Source organism: Drosophila mojavensis, unplaced genomic scaffold, assembly GCF_018153725.1.
Source record: "Drosophila mojavensis isolate 15081-1352.22 unplaced genomic scaffold, ASM1815372v1 contig_80, whole genome shotgun sequence".
Classification (NCBI taxonomy): Eukaryota; Metazoa; Arthropoda; class Insecta; order Diptera; family Drosophilidae; genus Drosophila; species Drosophila mojavensis.
In genome coordinates this window covers 14,029,305-14,054,135 of record NW_025318906.1, presented here as the reverse complement: position 1 = coordinate 14,054,135, position 24,831 = coordinate 14,029,305, and the positions used below count along the sequence as shown (strand labels likewise).

Here is a 24,831-nt window from a genome sequence, read left to right as displayed (position 1 = left end):
ATAGCTCAAAGAGCCAAGACTTTCTTTCGATTTCAACACAAAAACTATTGGCAATTTAACATTTGTAAAGTTCATAAATATGCGACCTCTCTAAGCTGTCGACTTGGAGCTGTTTGCTATGTGTGTGTGTGTGTGTGTGTGTGTTGCGGCGATTGCTTTGAATTTCGGATGCAAATTAATAACCAATTATAATGTGAATAAAAAATCTTAGTTATCATTATGATGTTTCTCGTGTTTGGCCGAATGATCATTTCGATGATAATTCCAGACGAGAGCTGGAAACTCTCGTCTCACGTCGCACACGAAACGGAAATAGAATTCTGAAGGTCTTACAATGCAATCTATAAATTTATAATGTGAATTTCGATATTTCTTTACAGCTGTAAACTTTTTAGAAGTGAAAGTTTCAACGACAAAGTCTTTCTAAGGGCATGGGCGTGTTTTGATGCTCGCTCACCGAGTGAAAATAGTTGATGTGTCCATTAGTTCGTGCTGTATAGTCTTTTATAGAAGTCCTAAAAGAACTTGATACTTAATGGAGGCAGTCCAAACAGGAAATAGATGATATGCCCTTTTTAAGAGCATCGTCTTGTTTTGATGCTCGTTCACTGAGTGAGAAGAGTTGATTGGGTTTGAGTTGAGTTTAATATATAGATAATATAGTTGAGGCATAATATATAGATAATAATAATAATAGAAATTGATTCTTATTTTAGCTAGAAAGAGGAAACGTGGTATAAATTTTAAATATTTAACTTAAACAGCTACGCATGGCAAATCAATTCAAATTGCGAATACTAAAATTTTATAGGCCGTTCTGCCAGTTTCTAAACCTTAGGAATTCGCAAAACTTCGCATTCAGGGCTTAAAAATATTCAATTATTGACTTTTCGTATAAATTGATCAAGTATTATGCAGTCAGATCCGCCCAACCACAAAGTTCTTAAATGTTTCTTTCATTCATATTCATTTCCAGCTTAAAAAATTAGTCTATGCTGCCATTATCGGTTCGCATTTCAGTTCTAAGAGTTCCACATCAAATTAGCATTGCAAATGTGATTAAAAATCAGAATTAAAAAAAAAAAAAAAAACTTTACTTTAAGTATCACATAAATTTGCGATTTTAAATTTGATTTTATTGATTTTATTTATTTATGTATTTTTGCCAAAAGCGCAAAAATTTTGTGTAAAAAAAGGGGGAATATACATATGTAATTTGTTAAATATATATGTACATATATATATATATATATAAAACTCTATCTAAACGATCTAGAACTCTTTGGGAGATTTCTCGATTTTAGATTTACAGCCCTAACGATTTATATTTATTTGCTCTACGAGAAAGTTGACGTAAACGAGAAATTGTGAATTTGTGCAAAGAAGCAACTTATTATATTTCTTATGATTCGAAATGGATAGAAAACAGAAGCCAACGAAACTCCAAAAGTTGTGCAAGAACGTGAACTGGTTCCTCGATCTGCCAGCTGTGCAGAATACCAAAGTCGTAATTGTTGTGCTCTTGGATTTGTTGACGCTATCGAACCTATGTCCAGCTTACTCCAATTATATAGCTCGCCCGTTTATACTATGGAAATATTAAGCAAGGATAAAGACTATATAAGAGTGTATATATATATGTATATATATATATACATACTTACATATGCATAAACATTTTATAGCTGCGTTCTGTATGTGGGCGCATTTTGAACTTGTTTCCAAACGATCTTCACCTTCAGTTCAATGCCAATGCCAATGACGTCATGCTGCGGACTGCATGTAAGTAGCGCATGTGTGTGTGTATGTGTGTGTAGGTGTCTTCGAACTGGCTAAAATCCTCTTCTCTTTTAACTCCGCAGCTCCGTTCGATTCTTTTCGCCTGTTTGCTTCAAATGCTTTGCCAAAAAATAAAAAAAAATTAAATCGACGCACAAAATTTTGTATTTTTTTTTCGTTTTTTGTGCTCATTAAAACTTTCGAAAGTTGCGCAGCAAAGCGTCTTTTGTGTCTGGAAATAAACGTCAATTTAAAAAGGAACCTGTGCAACAGCGAAGCACACACACACACACACACTCACACACACAACAAATTGAAAATTCTCGAATAAACAGCTTTTTGTTTTTTTGTGTTGATGTTGCCAAAAATGGTGTAGAGCCTTGCCTTGTACGCAGTCCTACGGCTGGTTTCGTTTTTTCTCTCTGTTTTGGAAGCTGTGTTGCATGTTTTTTCTTTAATTTTTTTTTTCTGGCTGCCGTTTTTGGTGTGCATGCGTCAAGGATGATTTGTTTTAATGCAAAAGGCAGCAGCAGCGATTTCAAAATTTCATTTGTGATTTTTTCTCTGATATTTTGTCATTTTTATTATTTTTATTTTGTTTGCTTCCTGCCCCGTGCCTTTTTGACTCACTGTACGTAAATTGTGTGTCGGCCATTTAGCACCTACGAAATGTGTGTGTGTGTGTGTGTGTTTTTTTATCGTCTTCGACAAATGTGCCGCAGGGTGATTAACACTGTTCGAGCTAAATACACTTGAAAAGTCTTAGCCATGCAATTGTATAGCTCTTTGAGAGCTGCGACTGTAAAGCAGAAACAAATATAAACAAATTGGCAATGCTGACTGGCTTTTAGTGTCTTGTATATAGGCTGCTAATGAATGCGCCTTCCCCACTGACTGACTGAGTGACTGAGTGAGTGAGTGACCTTACCTAATACCAGTCGAACGCCACGCGGCGCATCGGGTCAACAAAAGCGGGCAACATTCACTTTCGCATGGTGCACCTTTAATTGCCCACGGGGCACAAAACATCAAACACAAGACCAAAATCAAAATCAAAGAGAGGGACTGAACGGAAAGTGTGTGGACGAGGGGATACCCTGGAATAAGTTGTAAAATTGAGTAATACTTCGAAATAGAGAATAACTAGTTAGACAGACTAGAATTAGTAGACAAATTTAATAGGTAATACCATAGGCCGTCTGTATTCCTAGTCATTTACAAGCTCTCGAGGACTTCAACGCGTATTTGGATTGGGCACTTAAAACATTTAAACTCTAATTTTCGACATGTGAATGCATGTAATAAAAGTACTTAGTAGAGCGATAATGCAACCAGAAGAGTCATATTTTAATGGATATATATTCTGAGTACTTTAAAATTAGCTAAGTTCTTTTTGTATACCTTAAGTTGCTAAAAATCATCTTCAGAAATGTGTTAAATTTCGAATTTTTATATGATAAGTATGAATTTAATTTGTTTCATTTAGTTTGTATTATTTAATTAGTTATTAGTCAAATTTGTTGTTATCTAGGACTTCATAGCGCATTCAGCTCTGAATCGGAGCTGCTGATTGTGCCTATAAGGCCATATAAGCTATTTAGTCTAGTCTTATGTACATATTTCTTATTATATTCTATCATAAAATTCTATCAGATCTTTTTGAAAATTGTATGTATGTATTTTATTTGGGCACAATAATTAAGAAAAATAAAAGAAGAACTCTTAACATGTAGCTAGAAGATAATTGAAATTCATTAAGATATGCTATAAAATATCTTTATAAATCCGCAATACCTTAATAAACTCGTCTCTAAATGCACATAAAAATCAGCCTAAAAGTTTATATAGGCCAAGTTTTGTCAGCATCTGCCTGTTATGCACAAAAGTAGTTGCGACCGCAATATACCTGTTTAGCCCACATGCACTGACTGCAGGGTAACAAAAAAAAAAAAAAAAAGAAAAATCGAACAAGCGCACAATATCTTCCAAATGGCGTAATCGCAATGTTGTCTGTATGTCTCTGTCTCTCTCTCGCTCTCTCTCTGTCTCTGTGTGATTTGTGATTGCTGAGGCGGCCTGAAAGGCAGCGTTAAGACTAGCTGTTGATTTAATGGGGTCGACTGCTATTTAACAAATTGTTTAACCTGGTCGCGTTTTCATTTGTAATGGACAAATGGGCTGGCATTGAGCCACGTTGAGCACGGAAGTTGATCGGTCAATTGTGAACGGTAAATAGCATTTGACACTTCACAAAGCATGTGCGGAAGTTAAACACACACACATATAATACTTGTAGAAAAGATCCAATTAGTGGCTGGGCAAATTATAATCATAACTGAAGCACTTAACAGCTTAACTCTTTATTTTTCTTCTCTTTCTTCTCTCAATTGACCTCCTCCCGCATTGTCGCTGGCTCGAGAGTGGCTCAGGTGTATCAGGTGTCAAGTGTCGCCAGTGGCATTGGCAGGTGGCAGGCGGGGGCAAGCGTTGCTTTGCTGCAATACGACGCCCTGGGAACGCCACTTAACCGATTTCAGTTTTTTGGACAAAGCACTGATATACCCTGTGGGATGGGGGTAGAGAGGAAGAGTCTGTTAGTGTGAAGTAGTGGGAAGAGCGTAGAGATAGCTTTGAAAGAGCAGGCACAGTCAATTATAGATTTCCAGAGCTAATCAGGGTTAATGTGCACTGAAAAAAAGAGTGATATATGTAAGTAGTCTTCATCTGGAAATTCTTATGTTGTATTGAAGTACTGATATACCCAGTGGAGGTGGGTAGGAGAGGGAAAAAGATAGGGAGAGAGTGGGTGTAAAAACATTACATTTTGGGGATGGAGTACAGTATAGTATATACTGATATCTTTGAAAATTTAAGTGAAGGCAAACGAAAGTTACTCTTAGCTGAATGATTTTTCCTGGAATGTTGGGCTCTTTCTCTGGTCTTTCTTATTTCGTTATTATTAGACAACTCTGACAATAAGTGTAAAGTCATTCGGAAATTAAATCTACCACAGGTTTGCTTCTCTCTTATGAAGATTTCTATAGTTCCGCCTTGATATACTCTGCTTGGCAGCTGTAGAGAGTGAGCCGAACAGTGATTAATTAAAGTACTCTCGATCAGCTGCATTAACAGCATTTCCTGAAAGTTAAGCAACACTTTTATTCCTAAAGATCTGCCTGAAGGCCTTTCTTGCTCTGGCTTTAAGTTGTTATTTAGATATAAAAGACTTAGATATATAGACTTAATAAAATAATAAATAAGTAACATTTTCAAAGATTTTTCGCTGCTAGAGAGGTTCATTTAGCATCTCTGAAAAGGAGCCTGAAAGCTAAAGAGAAATTTTAGTTTCTTAAGATCTTCAACTCCTTTAGTTAGCTTGTTCAGACTTAGCATTGATTTGCCCTGTAAAAAACTTCAAAGAGAGTCCTTAACAGGCAACCGCTAGAGAGGTTCGTTTGAGAACCTCTCAAAAGAAGCCTAAGACCCAATGAAAATTTATGTACCATATAGTTTCTGCCACTTGGATTGGCTCTTTGCAATCAGATAAGCAAAGAGGGTATTTCTGCCACACAGTCTCATAATTGGCACACAATTCGATGGCGTCAAGCTCTATGTGTGGCTGAATGGATCGAGCCAAAACTGAATATTTGGGGCGTGCATGATGATGTTGGCCGAAAATGCTTTCAATGAAGTCATTAAATTGATGTATTGACTGCCAGTCGACTGGCCGCTGGGCCTGCTTAGCTTTCATCTCTGTCTCGCTCGAGCCAATTATGAAGTTCCAAGAACTGCGTCTGGCTGCGACTTCCATAACGAAATTCCAGCAAATTTCTCTTTGTCTAGTCGGACTTATTTTTTATTTTTTATTATTATTATATATTATTCTTTTTCTTTTGGATAATAATAGTTGAGCGATGTGATGTCATCTGGTTTTGACTGTGGGTGACATTTGATGACGGCGAATCGCACAAATGGAGATTCATGCATACAAATGAGAGTGGGGAAACTGGAGCGATTACGGTCACGCATTGTGCCGCCTGTTTCCCAGTTCATTTGCCGCTAACGATAATGGGCCCCTTATCAATTGGCAAAAAATGTGAAAGAAAGAAAGATTTGTAACGCATTTCATAATGCTGCTGCTGCTGCTGCTGCTGCTGCAATGGGGCCAAATTATTTTTGGATTGACTGCCATTATGCGCATTACCCAATTTATATATATATATGTATATATATCGAGCAATAAATATAATGTCGAAATTGAGTCACCCAAACGATCGTTACCCTCACCCTTGATGCCCCTCCCCTTCGGCCGACTGCTTTGTATGCCGCCTAGGCGTTGCGGTCAACAACATTTGACGAGATCTGCCGAAACAGTATGGCATATCAATGAACTCGTCTTTCGATCAGCTGCAGACGCGTCTGCTCTCAATATTTTGTTTACAATATTGAAATTTCGAAATTTTCGTGAAGCGACTTTGCATTTTCATCAATCAAAAAAGTATATAAATTTCATGAGACATTCACGTACCTTTAGTATATATTCGATATGTGGCCAACTGTTTAGCATATTAATGAAGTCCGCTCGGCTCGCAATCAGCTCAAGTTGCGGCTGCTTATGATACCAAATTGCGTTATTGAAATTGATGTCGAATTCCAACAGACTTTGCATTTCTATCAATCAAAAGTTGTATAACGAAATAGTCACGTATAATGTATATGAATATATAATAAAAATTACACAAAACTGAGAGCATTTTTAATCTTTCCCCTTCAAATTAAAAATATTGATTGCATAAAGGAAGAGATCGGCAAAAATCAGATGTGTTTTAGTTGGTTATAGAGAGATGCACTAAAAAACGGGCATTTATAGATTAAGTAGAGCTGGATGTAAGTACTTGGAGAAGAATTTATATCAATAGTAAATAAGGAAAAAAAGGATCTAAAGTAAATACGTATTATTTTACTGAGTAATATTGATTCGAATTGCAAGCTTTTTTATTTGATCTCTGATCTGTCCCATAGCATTGCTGGACAGATCAGAGATATTTAATTGTTAGACTTAAGAATCAAGTCAAAATTTATAAACAATCCTAAGATATTAATAAGAACATATTATTTTGTATATATAATTATAATTTATTTTTTATTTTTAATTTATTTTATTTTTTTGTTATTATTATTATTGTTTCATTCATGCTGAGCTGCATGGCATATGAATGAACTTGGAACTCGGTCAACTCGGACTTCTAAAAATTTACGATAATTGAATTTAAAAATTTGGACAGCATTTTTATCAATCAAATTTTACATTATTAAAGTATTCACGTACTTATAAATTAAAATATTTATGCACATATATACATTTTATATATACAAATTGGTATGCCGCACACACAGATGAACTCATCCCTCAATCAGCTAATTTATGTTATTGAAATTTGAAATTTTATTAAAATACTTCCATCAATCAAAAAGTATATTACGCGATGCTCGCATGCCAATATATTTATATATGCATACACATATCGTTCGACTTTTGCATTTCTATCAATCAAGTGAAATTAAATCAAATCACATCGCATCTCTCATAGCTGGCAGCTAATAATTAGCCTCCAGATTTCAGCAGAAATTTGCATAAATTATGCTCCAACCGCTGCTGCCGCTAGCCCAATGGCTTTAATTACCCCGGCAGCGACATTTGGTATAGATAATAGAGGAAAAAAGTGAAACTGCGTTGTGGCTTATGCAAGACGGAAGATGCTCGGTCGCACAGTTCGCATGCAACATTCGATTATGAGTTGCTGTGCCAGAGACCCAAAGAAGAAGCAAAATATTGCATGTCTAGCGCCCTTTTTCCCACTGTGGAGCTGTTGCATGGCAGCAGCGTGGCAGCCAGGCAGACAGCATGCAACATGCAGCACGTTGCATGGGCCGGTTGGGTGCCAATTGCCGATTCGCCGTTTTTCGTCGCTGACCTTTGCCACCGTCAACGTTGCCGGAAATGTTCGACTGAAGCTGGAAAGATGCAACCGAAAAAAAATACAAAAAAAAAAAAAAAAAAAACAAAAAATGAAACTGACACCAAGGAGCTATCAAAATTTCGTGCAGCCTCTCAGCGAGAATTGTTGGGTGAAAAACGAAATGAAACGAAAACGAAACGAAAAGAAAATGCTTTGGCAACCATCGGCGCTCATAACTAGAAATTGAATCAAAAGACTTAGGCAACGAACTTGGCTCGCAGTCAGCAAATTAATCGAAAGACTTAGGCAACGAACGCGGCTCATTTGCTATTTACTCGGTAATTGCGCACAATTCTCGCTGCTCGATTCATTTAATTGATAAATTCGAAAACAGTTTGAAAACCCACTGAACGAACAATCAAGGGCCAAACACAGCAGTCAGCCTTATGAGGCTCATTTCGTACGCTGATGATCGATCGCTATTTGGCAAATGTGTGCGAGTGTGTGTGTATGTGTGTGTGTGTGAGTCTATGTGTTTCTTGTTCGATACGGTACCTAATTGATTTCTGCACAGGTTAAAAGTCAGCCAGCAAACTGTGACACGTGAAAAATGGCACAGCAGCAGTCAAGAGCATATACTCTATAGGGTATTATCACTAAGTTATTAATTATGTATAGCCATAGGAGATATGATCTTAATGGGTATTCAATTTGTAGGGAAATCAGTTTAATTGCTGTTTTTGTCATGCTGATTTCATTCAGCAGTAATCAAGTATTTATTTAAGCTAAGCGGTATACGCAAACGAGGGTGGTTTAAAAAGTTTCGTATATGTATATTGTTTGGTATAAAGAAAAATAATAAAATTTTTGTTAGAAATTATGTATGTATTTATTTTATAATTATCATTATATGTATATATATATACATTTTTTTGGTTTTTGTCTTTGCGATTTTTAGACTGAATGCTCTGAATATATTTATGCTTTAAGTCTATCAATATGCCAACATTTTATACGTAGTATTTGCATAAATGTGAAATACGAGCTGCTCTAGATCAATATCATCATAAGCAAAGACAAACTAGCGAAAGAACAGTGAGAAGCTATAGATCGATATAGATATATGCAACGCTGATGCCATTGCTGATATTGCTAAATCTAGAATATTTATATTCTATGTGCTACGCCACGCCTCATTCTATTTTTAATATGCCCCAAATTGACACTTTCAAAGAATTTATGCCATAAAAATTTATAGTAAATATAATAATATACATATATAGAAGAACTATTAATTTGAATACTTTTTCACTCCAACTTTTACGATTTCCGCTAGGGTATTCAAGCTTCAGCAGCTCTCTGAGTCAATTCTTCTTTTTCATCATCAAATATTTTTTTTTTGCCCATCTAGCTATTGATACTCTCTGGGTTAATTATTGTATTATAAATTCGAAAAGTGAAATTTGTGTAGTCCAAATTTGTGTGCCCGCTGGGAGCAGTTGAGAGTTAAGAGCCACATTAATCATTGGCAGTTTGCCATTAAATAAGAAATTGATTTACATTTCTCATCAAAAACGCCGAATAGCTGATACACTCCGGCACACGCACACACACACGCACGCACAGATACAGACACTTGTGTATTAAATGCAAAGCTGATACGAACATATAGAGACGGCAAAGAAATTGCCACAAAGGCGCCCAGAGAGGAAAAGAAAAGAAGAAGAAGAAAAAAAGTTGCAATGTAATGCTACAAAGATTAACCTTCTAACATACATAATAAAGTGAAATATGTAGTCATAAATACAAGCGTTTCCTAGACGGACTTTTGAGCCACAGTTTAGTGAGCTAACAAAGCGTGAAAATGACAGCGTGCTCGAGCACAATGTGAACAAGGGAGCTGCGCAGCAAGGGGGCGTGGCGGGGCAAAGTGGGGCACGACGATGCTGAGACTGACGGCCGGCCATCAACGGGGCAGCCAAACAAAACGATGACAAACAATATGCGAACGGATATGAGACGAACTTAGTGAAGTTGGCATTGGCCAGAGAGCTAACTCTGTCTCTGTGTGTGTGTGTGTGTGTGTGTGTGTGTGGGTGCTTGGTTAGCATTAGAAAAGTATAGTAAATGTATTCGGTTCAGCTCAGCTATGCAATATGGCTCTTCAAATGGCAAGTAGCAATTACTAATTTCTTTTGTGCGCTGCGCATGCAACAAGGGAATTTAGTTGTAAAAATCGAAAATGCAACAAAAAAAAAGGGGAAAAGGGAAAAAGAAAATAAATAAAAAATAGACACAGAGACTTCTGCTGCTGCTGCTGCTTCTTCCTCTTCTGCTTCAGCTCGGCTGTCGCCGACAAGCAGCTCAGCACACAGCGTCCGTCTTTGTGTCTGGAAATGCCTCTGTCTGGCTGTCTGAGGTATTGAGCTCGATGCGGCATCCACTCACAGATGCCTGAGCATAGATATCGAAATGCAATTAAGTATTTGCCAAGTCGGCAAATGGACGTTGCTGCAGCCGTCGCAGCAGCAGCGACGTCGCTGCGAGCGCCACCAACAAAGCAAAAGGCGGCACGCATGGAAAAATGCAGTCGGAAGGCAGGCAGAGAGAGAGAGAGGTTCCAGCTCCAGTGCTCCAGAGTAACAGAGCTCCAGAGAGCTCTCTTGGTCTTTGCATAACTTTGACGTCGGCCTGGACGACGTTCGACGTTCTGCTGCTGTTCGCCTTGGGGCTTGGCCATACTTACAAATTGGACTACACCTTCATTTTCACTTCGGCTTCGACATGGCTTTTAGACAGACTCAATTTCTGTTAGCTGTTTGTTTGCCCATCGCCCATTGCCCATTCCCTGTTGCCCGTTGCCTGTAGCTGAAGCTCAAGCTGAGCCTGATCCCCCATTCCAAAGGTCAGCGGCTGGCGCTGAGGGAACACACGCAAAGTGGGCGAACGCGTTGTTTGCCTTTGCCTCAGACTTGGACTCGGAGTTCGTCTCGGATTCTTCGGCCGCACTTTTGGTTTCACTTGACACGCTCGCTGGCCCAGCAGGGGCAGCAGCGCCTGGGCCGTGCCTAGGCCATCATTACTGCTTACTGATTGTGTTTCTCTGCCTCATTCGCCGTGTCAAAGTTCAAGTTCAGAGTCATTACAGCGCCCCAAACCACATCCACTTCCACTTCCACTTCTACCTCAACTCCAACTGTCTGCTGAATGTTTGTTTCTGAGTATAATTTGAAATAATTTGTGTGAAATTAGCTACACACTACGCAATTGCAAAAATTTGAGTCAAATTGCATTCAGCAAAGTTGTTTAATTGAATCCCCCATGAATGTACAAATACATGTACACTATATTCATATTTATATATTTACTCGCTGCGAGGACGTCGCAGAGGTTAGCTCCTACGCTTCGAAGCGCTACAAATTTTATGTTTATTACACCTTAATAATGCGTGTTTACAAACAAATCACGTTCATGGCGCAATCAACGCGCAGCAATCGGCATCGGCATCGTAGCATCGACATCGGCATCTGGGCCCCGACCTGCTGCTAGTGGGTTCTACTTCTACACACAGTCGTCGGTGTCCAGGCTGACTAGTCAGCTTCCCATCAACGTCAGTCGCTGCGCCGCTGCGCCGCTGCGGCCAGCGCAGCGCACGCATCGCCACTCAAATTATATGGTAAAGCATTTTTATTGGCAGCTTCAAGCGTTTTGCGTACACTCAGCGAAACGAAATTGTTTGTGACTTGACTCAAATTCAAATTTAATTCAGCTGTAAATCTTGTAATTGATTTAAATGCCTCTAAAATTAGCGCCAAGTAAAGTGCTTAAGTTGTAAGGCATTATTATTATTTTTAACTCTATAATTTCAATTACTATAATTCGTGTATTATCAGACATTTTACCTAATTAAAATCTTTATTTTATAATACACTTTTTTAATAATCAAAATTATTATTTTATATAGAATAAATGTATTTATATTATTCATTTCATAATTATAATATAAACTATTTATTCACTTCACTTATTTAAAATATTTTGTTTCTGAAATAACATGCTTTAGTTCTTAGTTCTTTTTTTTTTTTTTTTTTTTTTTTATAAAATTGGTAAATAAAAAAATAAATAAAATTAGTTACTTAAAAAATTAAATTACATTAAAATTAAGTTACATATTTCACACATTAGTTTAATTTTTAATTTATAACTATAAAAGTTAAGAAAAGAAAAATATTTTTTTTACTTAGAACAAATTTATTAATTTTACATAATTATTTATTTAATTTTTTGTTAAAAAAATTTGTTTTTTTAATTAGTTTTATTTATTTTATAATAAATAAATTTATTGAAAAAATATATTTAGCTTAAAATAAAATTATTTAAGCAATTTGTCCTTATGTATTTACCTAAAAAAAAGTATTTATTTTAGCATAAGTTTATTATTTTGTTATAAAATAAAATTAGTTAGCTACTTAAAAAAAAAAAAATAAAATCAGTTAAATGTTTTACTAAGGAAAATTGATTAAACTAAAAAAAAAAAAAAATATAAATAATAATAATAATAATATTATATTTTTAGCATGAATTTAGTTCAGGGTCTTTCGAATTTACTTTGACTGAATTTGTAGTTGATTTAAGATATCTTCTTGTATTCTCTTAACCTTTCAAATGAATATTTTATATTGGTAAAGCCAACTTAATGTCTATTCAGTTTATTTGAGCACATTTTAAAAATAAAATGGTTAGATAGTTAGTTTCTCTCAGTGTACGCACAGCAATGCAACTGCCTGGGCAGCCAGACGTTCTAGTCATGATCATACGCCGTCGCCATTGATGTCTAGTCGCTCGATTGACTTTAGCCTGTGGTGTGTTCTCTCTCTCTCTCTCTCTCTCTCTGTGTATGTGTGCGTGCGTGTGTGTGTGTGCTTGTTAGAGTGGAAAGCTGTCCTGTCTGTAAGTAAGCCAGTAAGTGAATGAGCGAGCACTGGGCAGTCGCTACAATTGTGGGTCTGGGTCTGGTTCTAAGCGCTCTCCGAGTGCGGCTTTTGGGGCTATGATTGCGACGCGGCCTCTGACCAGGTGCCATAATGGGCATGCATTTTCTACCCATTACATCGCGCTGCTGCGCGTTGGCGTTTTGGGTGGGTGCGTGTCTGTGATGGCAGCCAGTGGTGCCCAGGACTGGACTGGACTGGCACACACACAGAGAAACTAAGTGGATGCTCATTGGCTGCGCCTGCTTAGCAGCGAGCGGGGCTAGTTGCAATCAAAGTCCTCGGGGCGAATGCATTGTTTAAATAGAGTTTGTTCGACTCGTATTCAAATATGAATATTATCGCGTTTGCTTAATCGCAATCAACATATATTCTTGTTGCTGTTGTTGTTATATTTAGCTGGAGGACACACCCAAATTGTCGGGCAGTCGGTCTGGCTACCCGACATCCGCTTTTGTATTGATATTCGCTCCACTCACTCAAACTCCATTCCGTTCAGTGACAATGACAAAGGCGAGCTTCGAATTATATATGCCATATATCGTGTGCAGACAGACCCAAACACCCTCATGATGTACATATTCTTGTGATTGTTGTTGTTGTTGTTGATTTTGTTTTGTGGCTTTTATGTGTGTGTGTGTGTGTGTGTGCCTCGGCTAACGAGCATAACGCAAAACAAACTTGATTCGCTTTGGCCACTTCGTGTCGCACGCCCCCACGCCCCGGTTGGGGGCGGTTAGGGTAACGCGGATTCGTCTACAGAGTCATTGGCTTTTTATTAATTGGCAATTATTCTTTTCACTGTCAGGTTTAGGTTGCTTTTTTTTCTGTTTCTCTTATTTTATATTATTATTTTTTTTTGTACTTGTTTTCGTTTCTAATTTCTTGGCGGTTTATTGCGTCGTGTGTTGCCGGCATACAAAATCTCTTGTTAACCAAAAATAGATTGAGGTAAACTTTTTGCTGCCACTTTTTCGTCTATCGAAACTAAAGCTTTGATTTAATTTTAATAACACTTTCGCTGGCCACTGGGCCACATGTGAGCTGGCCATTAATAAAGCAAGTAAAAAGTTGATTTAACCAACAACCAAACCCAACAAAACAATACTAAACGAGCTCGCGTCTAACCAGGCTTTCAAAACCAAACAAAAACAACTCAACAAATAATACGAACTAAAACCAGAAAGCGAATTGCATTAAGAACTTCATGTTGAGATATGTTTTTTTTTTCTTCTTTTACTTTTTATTTTGATTTGCAGTCAAGATTTTAAAGAAGGTTTCCAAATCGAAACTCATACAGAAAAAATTAAAATGCCTGGAACGCCAGCTTAAAACTTTTCTCCCAGCCAAGTGAAAAATTGAAAGCGAATAAAAAGCGACAACAAAAATATAGATAAAACTGATACAAGAAAGTACTTGCAATAGGAGTCAAAATGCCGCCCCAACCTCAGCATCAACAAGGACCAACAACAACAACAGCAGCAACAGCAAATGGTGGACCACGTGTCAGCTTCAATCGGGATGTTCATGTGAAGCGCATAGGTCAGTGTGTTGTGTTAAGGCAAATAACCTCAAAATAACCACAACACACACAAACACCTACTCACACACTCACACACACACATATATGCTTTACTAAAAAAAAGCAGTCATTAGTCTAATGATAAATTGGTTGAAACTCATTGTTAACAAAAGTAGAGCATTGGGCTAAGCATTGCGGCACATCAATCACAAAAGATCCGACAAATTCGTATACAAATTTATTTTTTATAATCCTATATTTATTGTAACAAAAAAGAGTTTTTTGCTCTAATTATATTTGTGTAGTCCATATTGGACTAAAAAATATGGACTAGAGAAGCTATTTCAGTTCCGTATATAAAACTCGTATTAATATTAATTAATAAAAAAATAAATAAAATAATTAATTTTGTTCATTAATAAATATATAAATATAATACAACAAATATAATATTTCTTTCATTATTAAAAACAAAAAATAAATTGATTCATTAACTCCTTTAATTTTTAAAAATAATAAAATAATTCAAAGATAAAAATCAACAAATTTGTTAATATTAAAAATTAGAAAATAAAGATAATACAATTTTTAATTATTAAATACATATGATACAATACAGATAATAAATTTATTCATGATCAAATATAATAAAATAAAGACAATAAATTATTGAATTATAAAATATAATGCAAAACAGATCAAATTTATTTATGATGAAATATATAATAATTTATTATTAAAATTAATATAATAAATAAAAATAATAGAGGCAATTTTTTTATATTAATATTTTTTATTTGATTATATTTAGTAAATGAAAATCGCAAAAAATGTTCAGAAATCTTACAAAAAGTTGTTGGTAAAATGAAGAAAATTTAAATTTAAATTTAAATATGTATTTATTGTAGCTCATAGTAAACTTCATAACTGCTAAAGGCAGAGCTTAGCTTATTTTCAAGCCAACCATAGTCAGTCAAGTTTAGTATTCTTTTTCTCCTTTCTCAGCTGCTAGCAAAGTTTATTTTGTACACTAAGCAAAAATTTGTTGTCTGCTGTTTACCTATTTTTACCTGTTTTGCCATGTCAATAATTGCATTTCTCCGCACGGCTTTGTTTTGAATGTGCTCGATGTTTGCCGCGAGCTAAAATGATCATAATATTCAGATATACACACACATACATATATGCATATGCATATATGTGTATATACAATGGCATCGTGACATACACGCTAATTTTGGTCAATCAATGCCGCTAACAACCCACGCTCTCCTCCGCACATCGACAATCGGAATGGCTACATAATTCAACTAACTAATTAACTGGGCAGTCGCAGTCAGCAGTTGGCAGTTGGCAGTTGGCTGCGAGGCTGCTTGGGATTCTAAGATGGTCAGAGAGACATGGCAAGCGAATCACCTTCGTGCTGGTTCAAAATGGTTAAGCGACTTTAGCTCGGCTTCAGCTTCAGCTTGGGCTTCAGCGCTGGCTGGCAAAAATGGCATTTGCACATCCATCAATTGCATAATTCTTTGAACTATTTTGACGAGTTGAGCATTGATTGCATGCAAAGCATCATATATAGAATACACATACATATATATATAAATAGTTGTTGTTGTTTATATGTTTATAGGGGAGCTGGAAGCAAAGCAGTGGGCGAATAAGCCAGAACGAATGCCAAAAGCAATGCTCGTAACAATGCCGCCTCAACAATAAAATGTAGTTTACCTTGAGAGCTCGCTCGCAAGTCAGGCACAAATAACTATTTTAAATAAGTAGATATATAAATACAAACATATATATATAATTTACTTTTTTTTTTATAAGGCATTACAAGTTCCAAGCAGAGAGACACTCTCTAGAGCTGCTGCTGCGGCTGCTGCGTCTGGCTGTTAAAACCAAAAGTATCACTTTGCACATCACTCTTTGGGTCTCTGGGCACTGGCAAATGGGTGGCTGAGCCTGAAAAGAAAAATATATATGAGTAAGGGAGCTTTTGCAGGGCATGCCTGACTAGCTAATACCCTGAACTGTGCAAGGAGCGAAAGTTGCAAGCATTCGCCTGGTTTTTCTAAACCTCTTCACATTCTGGGGCTCTTAATGCTGAGCCGCTTCCAATTGAACCTCCTTATTCTGAGAAGAAAATAGTATGAAATTAAGTTTTGATTGATTTATAAGAATATTTTTTATAATATATCTTGTATAATATTTGTTTATTGTTTTATTTCCAATATATTTTAACTATATATAGCCGAATGGCTGCTTCATATGTAAATATATATTTACATTATTATCTGTCCCTCTCTATTTGGCAACGCCGGATGTACAAGAATATATATTTCAAATACAGAGCTATAGAAGTTGTTTGGTAATAGCATGACACACATAGCTACATTAGCTACTCATTCTATAATAATATATACCTACATATATACAGCAATATATGGTATCATCCATGCCTTCTTCTGCCTACTTGCAAAAAACAAGCTCTTAGCTCCCATTTTCAATGGGTTCAGGGTATAAAAAGTAACGAAAAAAACTCATCAGTGGCACTCGCATTAAATATATATATCTATGTATATGTATGTATATACTTATGTATGTGTAAATGTTCTGGCTGGCACGATTGTCGACTGTCGACTCTCGACTGTGGCTGCAGAAACTGTCTGTTTGTCTCCAGAGTCGACTACATTATTATTGTTATGATTATGTCTGGCAGCAGTCACAGCAACAACAACAACAACAACAACAACAACATTCGTCCCGTCCAGTTGGGGCTGCATTTATAATTGCAGGGGCAATGCGATTTATACCAAAGCTGGAATGGAATTTATGGCCTCTGTCTGAAATGAAGAAATTAAAAATTGATTATGACAAAAGCGGCATAAATGTAAATTATTTAGCTGCATTTAATAGATGCGCCCAGTCGTTGGCTGTGCTGGGCTGAGCTGGGCTGGCTGTCTGGCCACGTTCGTTGCTTAAGTCTTTTGTTTTTGGCTTTTGAGTTGACTTGAATTTCCTTCTGCAGCTCACACAAATATGGTCTAAACTCAATTTGCAATTAAGCCAAAGTCTTGCTAATGTTTTGCAATCAACTCTAATGTTGGCCTTGGCAACTATCTGGCTATCTGGCTACAAGTGGCATTAAAAGTTGTGCTCTTCTTTAGCTCAAATTGAGCTGATATCTTGGCAAGATCTTTGCGTTTAACTTGTTTTTGTCTGTCATTAGATTGATGTGTTATTTTAATTAGATTTATTTGCCAAAATGATGTCTTAAAGTCTCATCTAAAAACGGCCAAGGCGCCATTTAACGACACAGACAGACGGAGTAAGTGAGAGAGAGAGAGAGAGAGGGGGGAAGTGGGAGAGGGAGAGGGATAGCAACGTCGACTACACGTAGTTAAGCATAATGTTTTAAATGACTTTGTTGTTCACATGCAAATTGAGGCAATTTTGTGAGAAAATATAGATAAAATGATGATTTAATTTTAGTTGAAAACCATGTGTGTGTGTGTGTGTGTGTGTGTCTGTAGTAAAAATTAGCTGCCTTTGGGGTTAAAGTCACATTTCATTTTGCGCTGTTGAGGCTAATTTTTAAGGCAAGTTTTGCTCTCGGCTTGAGCCTCACTTGATGAACAGCGAGTCAAGTGTCTAAAGGAACTTATGAATGCGAATTTATGAGTGTGAGTGTGTGAGTGCTATGAGTGTGATTGTGATGTCAGTGGATTTTAGCTCGTGGGCAACCTTGCGTAGCGACAAATTTGGCAGCAACGAGTTAACGAGTCAAGCTGCTGCCAGCTGTTGTTCCAGGTGTGTATGTAAGGCAGGTTGTTGCAATTATTATTGTTGTTGTTGTTGTTGATTGTTGTGCTTATACTCGCTTGTGAAGAAGCAAAAAGAGGTATATTGGTGGCATTTATTGATAAATGTACAAATTGTGTATTTGTGTTTACTTTTGCTTAATTTTATAAACTGGCCTTTGATCTTTGGCCTTAGTCCATTGAGGGCGTGGTAAATGGGCAATTGTTCTATCTCGTTGTGGTAGCCTTAGGCTGGGAATTTCAATTATATTGTTGGCCATAACGTCATACCATAAAAATATATATCTTTTATAGCTCCGCCTATGCGGGCGCATGCCAATCAGATTACAGCTTCTGTTGTTTCTGACTTGTCCAAATTTGGTAAATTAACCGACTGATAATCTACAGATTGACCCATTTAAAATCGACTCTTTGAGCTGTAGCAAATGAGAGAATATTTATATTTAAATACCAGTTTCTAGATAATATTTGTTGAATTAATTTTACTCTGTTGAAGAGTGTGAAGAGAGATAGAGATCAACAGCTGCTGCTATAGCCAATAGCTGCCATAATACACATCGTTCAGTCCCGTTGCGAATGACATAATCTTCAACCAGCTGGTCAGAGCAGAGAGCGAGAGAGAGAGAGTGAGAAAGAGAGAGAGAGAGGGTGAGCAGAGCGCAGTACCTGAAATTGCTGGCCATAATGCGACTCCTTAATTGATTCAATTATGGCACTGATCTTGCAACAAGTTGTCGTAATTGGGCAGCCGCAGCATAGATCATGACGTAAGATTTGCAATTTGCAATTTGCACTCGTAATTAAATGAGCTACTGTCTGCCACCATATATTATCGTGCATGCATACATACGTATTTTTTAATGAGCTCGCATATATTTTAATTAATTAAATTTAATTGTTAAATGAGAAAGAAAATAAAAGAGCAAGCAAAATAAAAGTTAATTTAATACACAGGTATGCATCATTATGAAATTTTTGCCCCGTTTCCTACTCTTGCAATTTCTATGCCGTTTGCTGGCAGTGATTTTTAATTTATTTGACCAGTTTTGAATTTGATTAGCTCGGCTCGGCTCGTGGATATTACTCAGTGTCAATAACTGGAGTATGATACACTCGACTTGGGGCCAACTAGAGAGTCTGATAGACTTGACTAAATGTGACAGCTGGTGGGAGTGAGGAAAATAAATCGTTTTGCGTAGAATGAAATAGTGCTGAATGGATCCCTAATATACTTGAGTAGGAATAATTTACAGGGTATTGCCATAATTTTGTTTATTTGGTTGCGTGTGGCACAGAAAATAGGATAACAGAACAATATTTTCTGATATGGTTAAGTAGGTGTGAAAAATAGTAAAAGTTTGGAGCCGGGTATTTACAAGGTATTTTAGTGTTATAATCATTATGTTTTAATATTAATATTCAGTTATGTCAACATGGGGACTGTGATAGAAAAAAATTAATCATGAGAATTTGAACGAATTATACCAATTTTAAAAATAAGTTTTCATGAAAAGAATAAAAGTATAAATATTAAAAAAAAATAAAATAAAATAAAAATACAATTATAAAAATAATAATTTAAAAAAAAAAATAGATAAATAAATTTTATTTAAGTAAAACTCAAAAAGCAAACCATTTCGTTCGATTCCATCCCTAGACCAAGTATAAATTCATCAACTCAATGTACCGCTTCATTGTAATTCCAGGGTATTGACTAGCTGTTTATTTGCTAACATTTCACTAATTGTTGATGACTTTGTTTTGTGTTACGCCTACTACGCAATTTTCGCATGGAATTGCTTTTGCGCAGATTTTCGTCAAACCTGATTTTATGTGCCTGTTAAACTCAACAACATGCGGGTGGCAAAGGGGTCCACGGCGACGACGACGACGACGACGACGACGACGACGACGACGACTTAGAGGCTGATCTTTGAGGCTGGCTGGCTGGCAGCGCACGCCGTTGCCACCATTAAAATGCCATTTAGGTTTATTTAATTCATAATTTGCATATGTTGTTTTATAGTGCCAACAACAACAACAACAGCAATAACAACTGTCACAGCGAGCAAAAGAAACTTAATTAATAAGTCGCATTTTGGTTGTGAACTGCCCACCATTTCGCACTATTTTGCCTTTGTGACATTGGCGTAGGCAGCCTCTCTCTCTCTCTCTCTCTCTCTGAGTGTCTCTCTCTCTCTCGCCATCTCCAGTTGTTAGCCAAGTCTTGAGTGAGCTGCGGCTCAGTCAGGTTCTTTGCCCGGTTGGCATTGGGTGTTATTGTCGTTGTCGCATTATTAAATTGTGAATCGAGTGAAGTGTTCCGAGTGCCGTGAGTTATAAATTGCTGCGAATTGGGTAAATGGAGTTGTCGCTCATTGATCATCAGCTCAATCGAAACGAACGCCAAATGCCAGCCAACATCAATCAGTCGATCAATCGAACACATCAACTCCAAAACTCGAAAATTCTTCAACATTTTGCATTTGCCAAGATTGCGTCATTTGTTTATCGAAATGTGTTATTGAAAAAGAGTCTCGGATTATTTGATTTGGTTGTATATTTTGTTTTCGGCACTCGAGCTGTCTGTCTCCCGCTGTATGTGTGTGTGTGTGTGTGTTTGTGTTTGTTTGCTCTCACTTAATGTAGCTGTTGACAGCTGCTGTGCTAAAACAAGTTTGTCGCTTAAGTCTTTTGTGCGCAAATGAGACGCGTTCATTCTTGAACGAAAGTTTCTATTTGTATTTGTTTTGAAAGTCATGGCAACAAGAGATTTCAAAGACGAAGAAGAAGAAGAAGAGCAACAACAACAGCAACAACTCTCAAAGATATTTTAATTGGGCTCGGCGAAGGGCTGCTGCTTTAGTCGGGCTTTTGAGTGCAGGCTCATGTCAAAATAGGCTAGCTTATTTGCATACTTGTCACATTGGAGAGCCTGGAGAGGCCTAAGCCTGCCTGGGCCTGCCTGACTGCCTTCAAGGACGTCCATGCGGCACAGCTCTTTTGATGTGATTAGGAGATTGAGCTGCCGCTGCCGCTGCCGCTGCTGCTGCTGCTGCTGCTGCTGCTGCTGGCTTGCCTTCTAGCCTTCTTTCCCACATCGAGTCTGGCACAACGATAAGCGCACAAGGGCATTCAATTATTTCAATTCTGGATTGAGTGCGCGCGGCCGTTTAGCATTGGAATTGCTGAGGTGCATGCGCGGTGGACCCGCCTAGATAAACTCAAAGCTGGCCCGGCCTAGGCCCGACCCAATCGAAATCGAAAGTGCGCAGGTTAATTGAAATGCCCCAAAGGCGCGCCGAACGGCCCTGAGCGCCAAGATCTTTGGCCGTTGCTCGCTTTCAGCATGCCTTTCGTATCCCTAGTCCCATGGAGGGGCCGCTTCATTAGCGCACGCCGAGCACTTGAACTTAGAGACCGGTAGGCAGGCAGTGCCCTAAAAGCCTGTTATCTGGCTCAATGACAGGTTGTGGGCGCGCTTTGATATGAATCATTTGTTGGCCTAAACGTCGTTACATTAATGCCATTAAGTATGGCTCTTAATGAGCCAAGCACATGCCATCATCGTATCGCTAGCTCAGCCGAGTGAAAGTCAGCCTCATGAAATATGAGCGACAACGAAATAACGACTGGCTGCTATTAGCTATATGAACTGGGACTTGGTCAGTATGCTGCGATTTCTGGCTATCACGAAAACTAAATTATGTGCAACAACAACAACAGCAGCAGCGAATGCAACTAACAAACGTAGCAGAAAATTGTTAGAGTGTTGGACTAGGAGATACCCTGAAATGAGGAAGCGTTAAGGTTGGACTAGAAGATAACTGTGAGCTTGTAAGAGTTAGGATTGGGCTAGGACTAGTATGAGTTAGGGCTAGAATGGAAGATACTTTGAAATTAGTAGGAGTGAAGCAGAAGACATCCTGAAACTAGTAAGAGTGAAGAAGTGAAGAAGAAGAGATCTTGAAACGAGTAAGACGGAGTGTTGGACTGGAAGATATAGTTTACAGAGAAGAAGTTTATAGTCTGTGTATTCATTAAGAGATTTTAAACAGCAATTTTTAAGTTTTTAAAATTCTGCTTTATTTACTAATTTCAAATATTGATATATATTAATTATAAATAAATTAATATATACAGTGAGTAACATTAATATTTGTATATAAATAGATACAAATCAAAGCCTCAACGAGTTCAAATAAACAGCTGAAAAAGGCTAGATCAATTCAGCTGTTAAGCCTATCCAAGCATATGCCTCGGCTCCTGCAGCCTGTTCCATATATTTCCACTCAAACATTATACCCCATTGGCGAATTTTAAAATGTTTGAGGGTATTCAAAACGAAACGAAACGAAACGAAAATAAAACCGGAACAGGCGCTGCGGCAGGTTTTGGCTGTATGAACTGCTTGCAATAGGCCGGAAAATTGGATCAGATTTCTTATCGCAATGCGTCAAAGTTTTGTTGTTTTCCATTTTCTTATTTCTTATTTTTATTTTTATATATAAAATCCTGCAGGCGAGTAGAACTCATTCGGCATGGGCATACACAAATCATAGAGCCCAACGGGCCTCTGGTTCGCGTTCATTAAGTGGATCGATGATTAAATTAATGAATGGCTTTCAGCAGCTCTTTGTGCCAGGTGTTGTTGCTGTTGCTGTTGTAGTTGTTATTGCAGTTGTTATTGTTGTTGCTGCAGAGCTTTCGCAATCAATCATAGCTGCACTCCAGCTCAGCTCTCTGGGGGTAGTGCGACGGCATTGTCGAGCGTTTACTGTTACTTGACATTGACTTGAGCTTCAGTTTCACTCGCTTGTGCGCTGTGCTATCCAACTGTCGCTTAGTCGCAATTTATGTTTTCCTGTTGCCCAAAAGCCCAGCCACAAAACGCGGCCACAGAAACACCTCAAGCTAAACAGGCTAAAAAAAAAAGAAAAACGCAACTGCATTCAATTCAACAGAAACAACAACAACAACAACCGCAAAGTGATGAACATGCGAGCGGCTCCTTGAGTAAACCTCAAGTTCGCATGTCGAGCCATCGCACAATATAAATGTACAGTGAAATCAGCCATGAGCGAACAGCAGAACGTGCACTACATTTAATTTATATTATATATTATAATTATATATGTAATTAAATATCTAAAATATTCTCTTCTTACATCTATATCTTTACTGCTTCTTCTTCTTCATCATCATCAATGTCTTTTCGCTTTTGTGAGTCCTCACTGTACTTCTACACTTGTATGGTATGCGCTGCATAGTTACATTTTACCTTGACACATATCATGGAATCGCAATTTTGCGTTTCGTTCATCTTTTTGTTTTTGGCCAAGTCTTGGCAGGTTGCTCTGCCCCTCCCGCTGTTTCTCTTGCTCGCCTTGCCTAGCTTTACACAATTGAGAAAACTTCTCCCGCTTGAGTGGTGGCTGTTTTAATGGCTTGTGAAGTCGCTTTGACACCTGCCACGCCCAGCTTGTCAATGTTCATTGTGTATCGTAATCAGTTAGCCACAGGCATTCGACCGGCCAATGTGACAGGCTGTGAAAATGCAATCAGCTGTGCGAAGCTTACAGGTGAACGATAATCCCAATGGCGAGCAAGGGATTATATAGGTTTACCTAGCAATCAGCTTATCGCAAAATACACACATACATATATATATGTAAGTTTAAGCTCAAATTGAGGGAACAAAGCTGAATTTGAGAGTCAAGTTAAGTTTTATGAATGCTGTGAGTGTATTGGGTATTTTGTGGGTAGGAGAAAAATCCTCCTGTAATGCTTTGCAACAGTTCAAGTGAAATGAATTGTTAATTAATTATTGTCTATTATTTTAATATTTTAGTTCGTACAAACAAAGCTAGCCCATTGCCAAGCTGCTTACAAACAAATGACTTAGGCAACGAACTGGCATCAGCTGTTTGCTGACTTTGCCTACAAATGATTAAATCATGTTATGTATAATCAAAAATTGAGAAAAATGAAGCAGGTCAACAGCATTTAGTAACTAATTAGACTCGCACAAGATATAATCTAGGTTAATATATCTTTTGAATAATCTAGTTATCTTATGTCGCCTCTCCTCCATATACAAGATACTCGATCTTATATCAGACGATAATGTCTCGGTAACCAGATTTGGAAGGGGAGATCGGAGGAGTAATACAGTCGAGGCGAGATAATTTGAAATGGCGAGGGAATTAGTTTTTTTTTTTTCGGTTTACATAGAAATTTAAATAAATTATCGAGAATGAATTTTTCTCTATAGCGATTTTGGATTTAGAAGGGTAAAAATGATCGAGACGCAACTGTATAAGGATTTTAAATTTTCAAGAAAATAATGATGATCCTTATCCTAAGTAGATTTTTGTTTTTGTTGCCCAAGAAATTGCATGAAAAACAAATAAAGGTCAGAATTATGGATGCTCCAAATGTACATGGAATATATAAAAAAATTACCACATACATATATATTTATACATCTAAAATCTTTAATAATTTCAACAAATATTTATCAAAAAGAAAAGTCAATTACAAATCTAGTTAAAGTAATTACAATGCATGCATACTTTATTACACTTAGTCAGAGCAAGGTCAAACTAATTGCTAGGCTAGTAAAACAAATGACTTAGGCAACGAACTGGCAGCATTAACTGATATACTATATATGTATATACACATACGTGTGTATCTGTGTATGTGTGTGTGTGTGTTTGTAAAGATGTTCATGTTCTATCGCTTAACAAGTGCTG

At 37.3% G+C, this 24,831-nt stretch overlaps 1 protein-coding gene across 1 annotated transcript in view; it reads left to right on the top strand.

The window, feature by feature from the left end:
• Window positions 1-24,831, top strand: part of LOC6579844 (zinc finger CCCH domain-containing protein 13) — a 37,487-nt gene that overhangs the window by 2,182 nt on the left and 10,474 nt on the right. Inside the window, exon 2 of the mRNA XM_032729731.2 lies at window positions 13,990-14,272. Within this exon, the coding sequence (XP_032585622.1) occupies window positions 14,164-14,272 (109 nt within the window). The 5' untranslated portion in view covers window positions 13,990-14,163. The remainder of the gene's footprint in view (window positions 1-13,989; window positions 14,273-24,831) is intronic.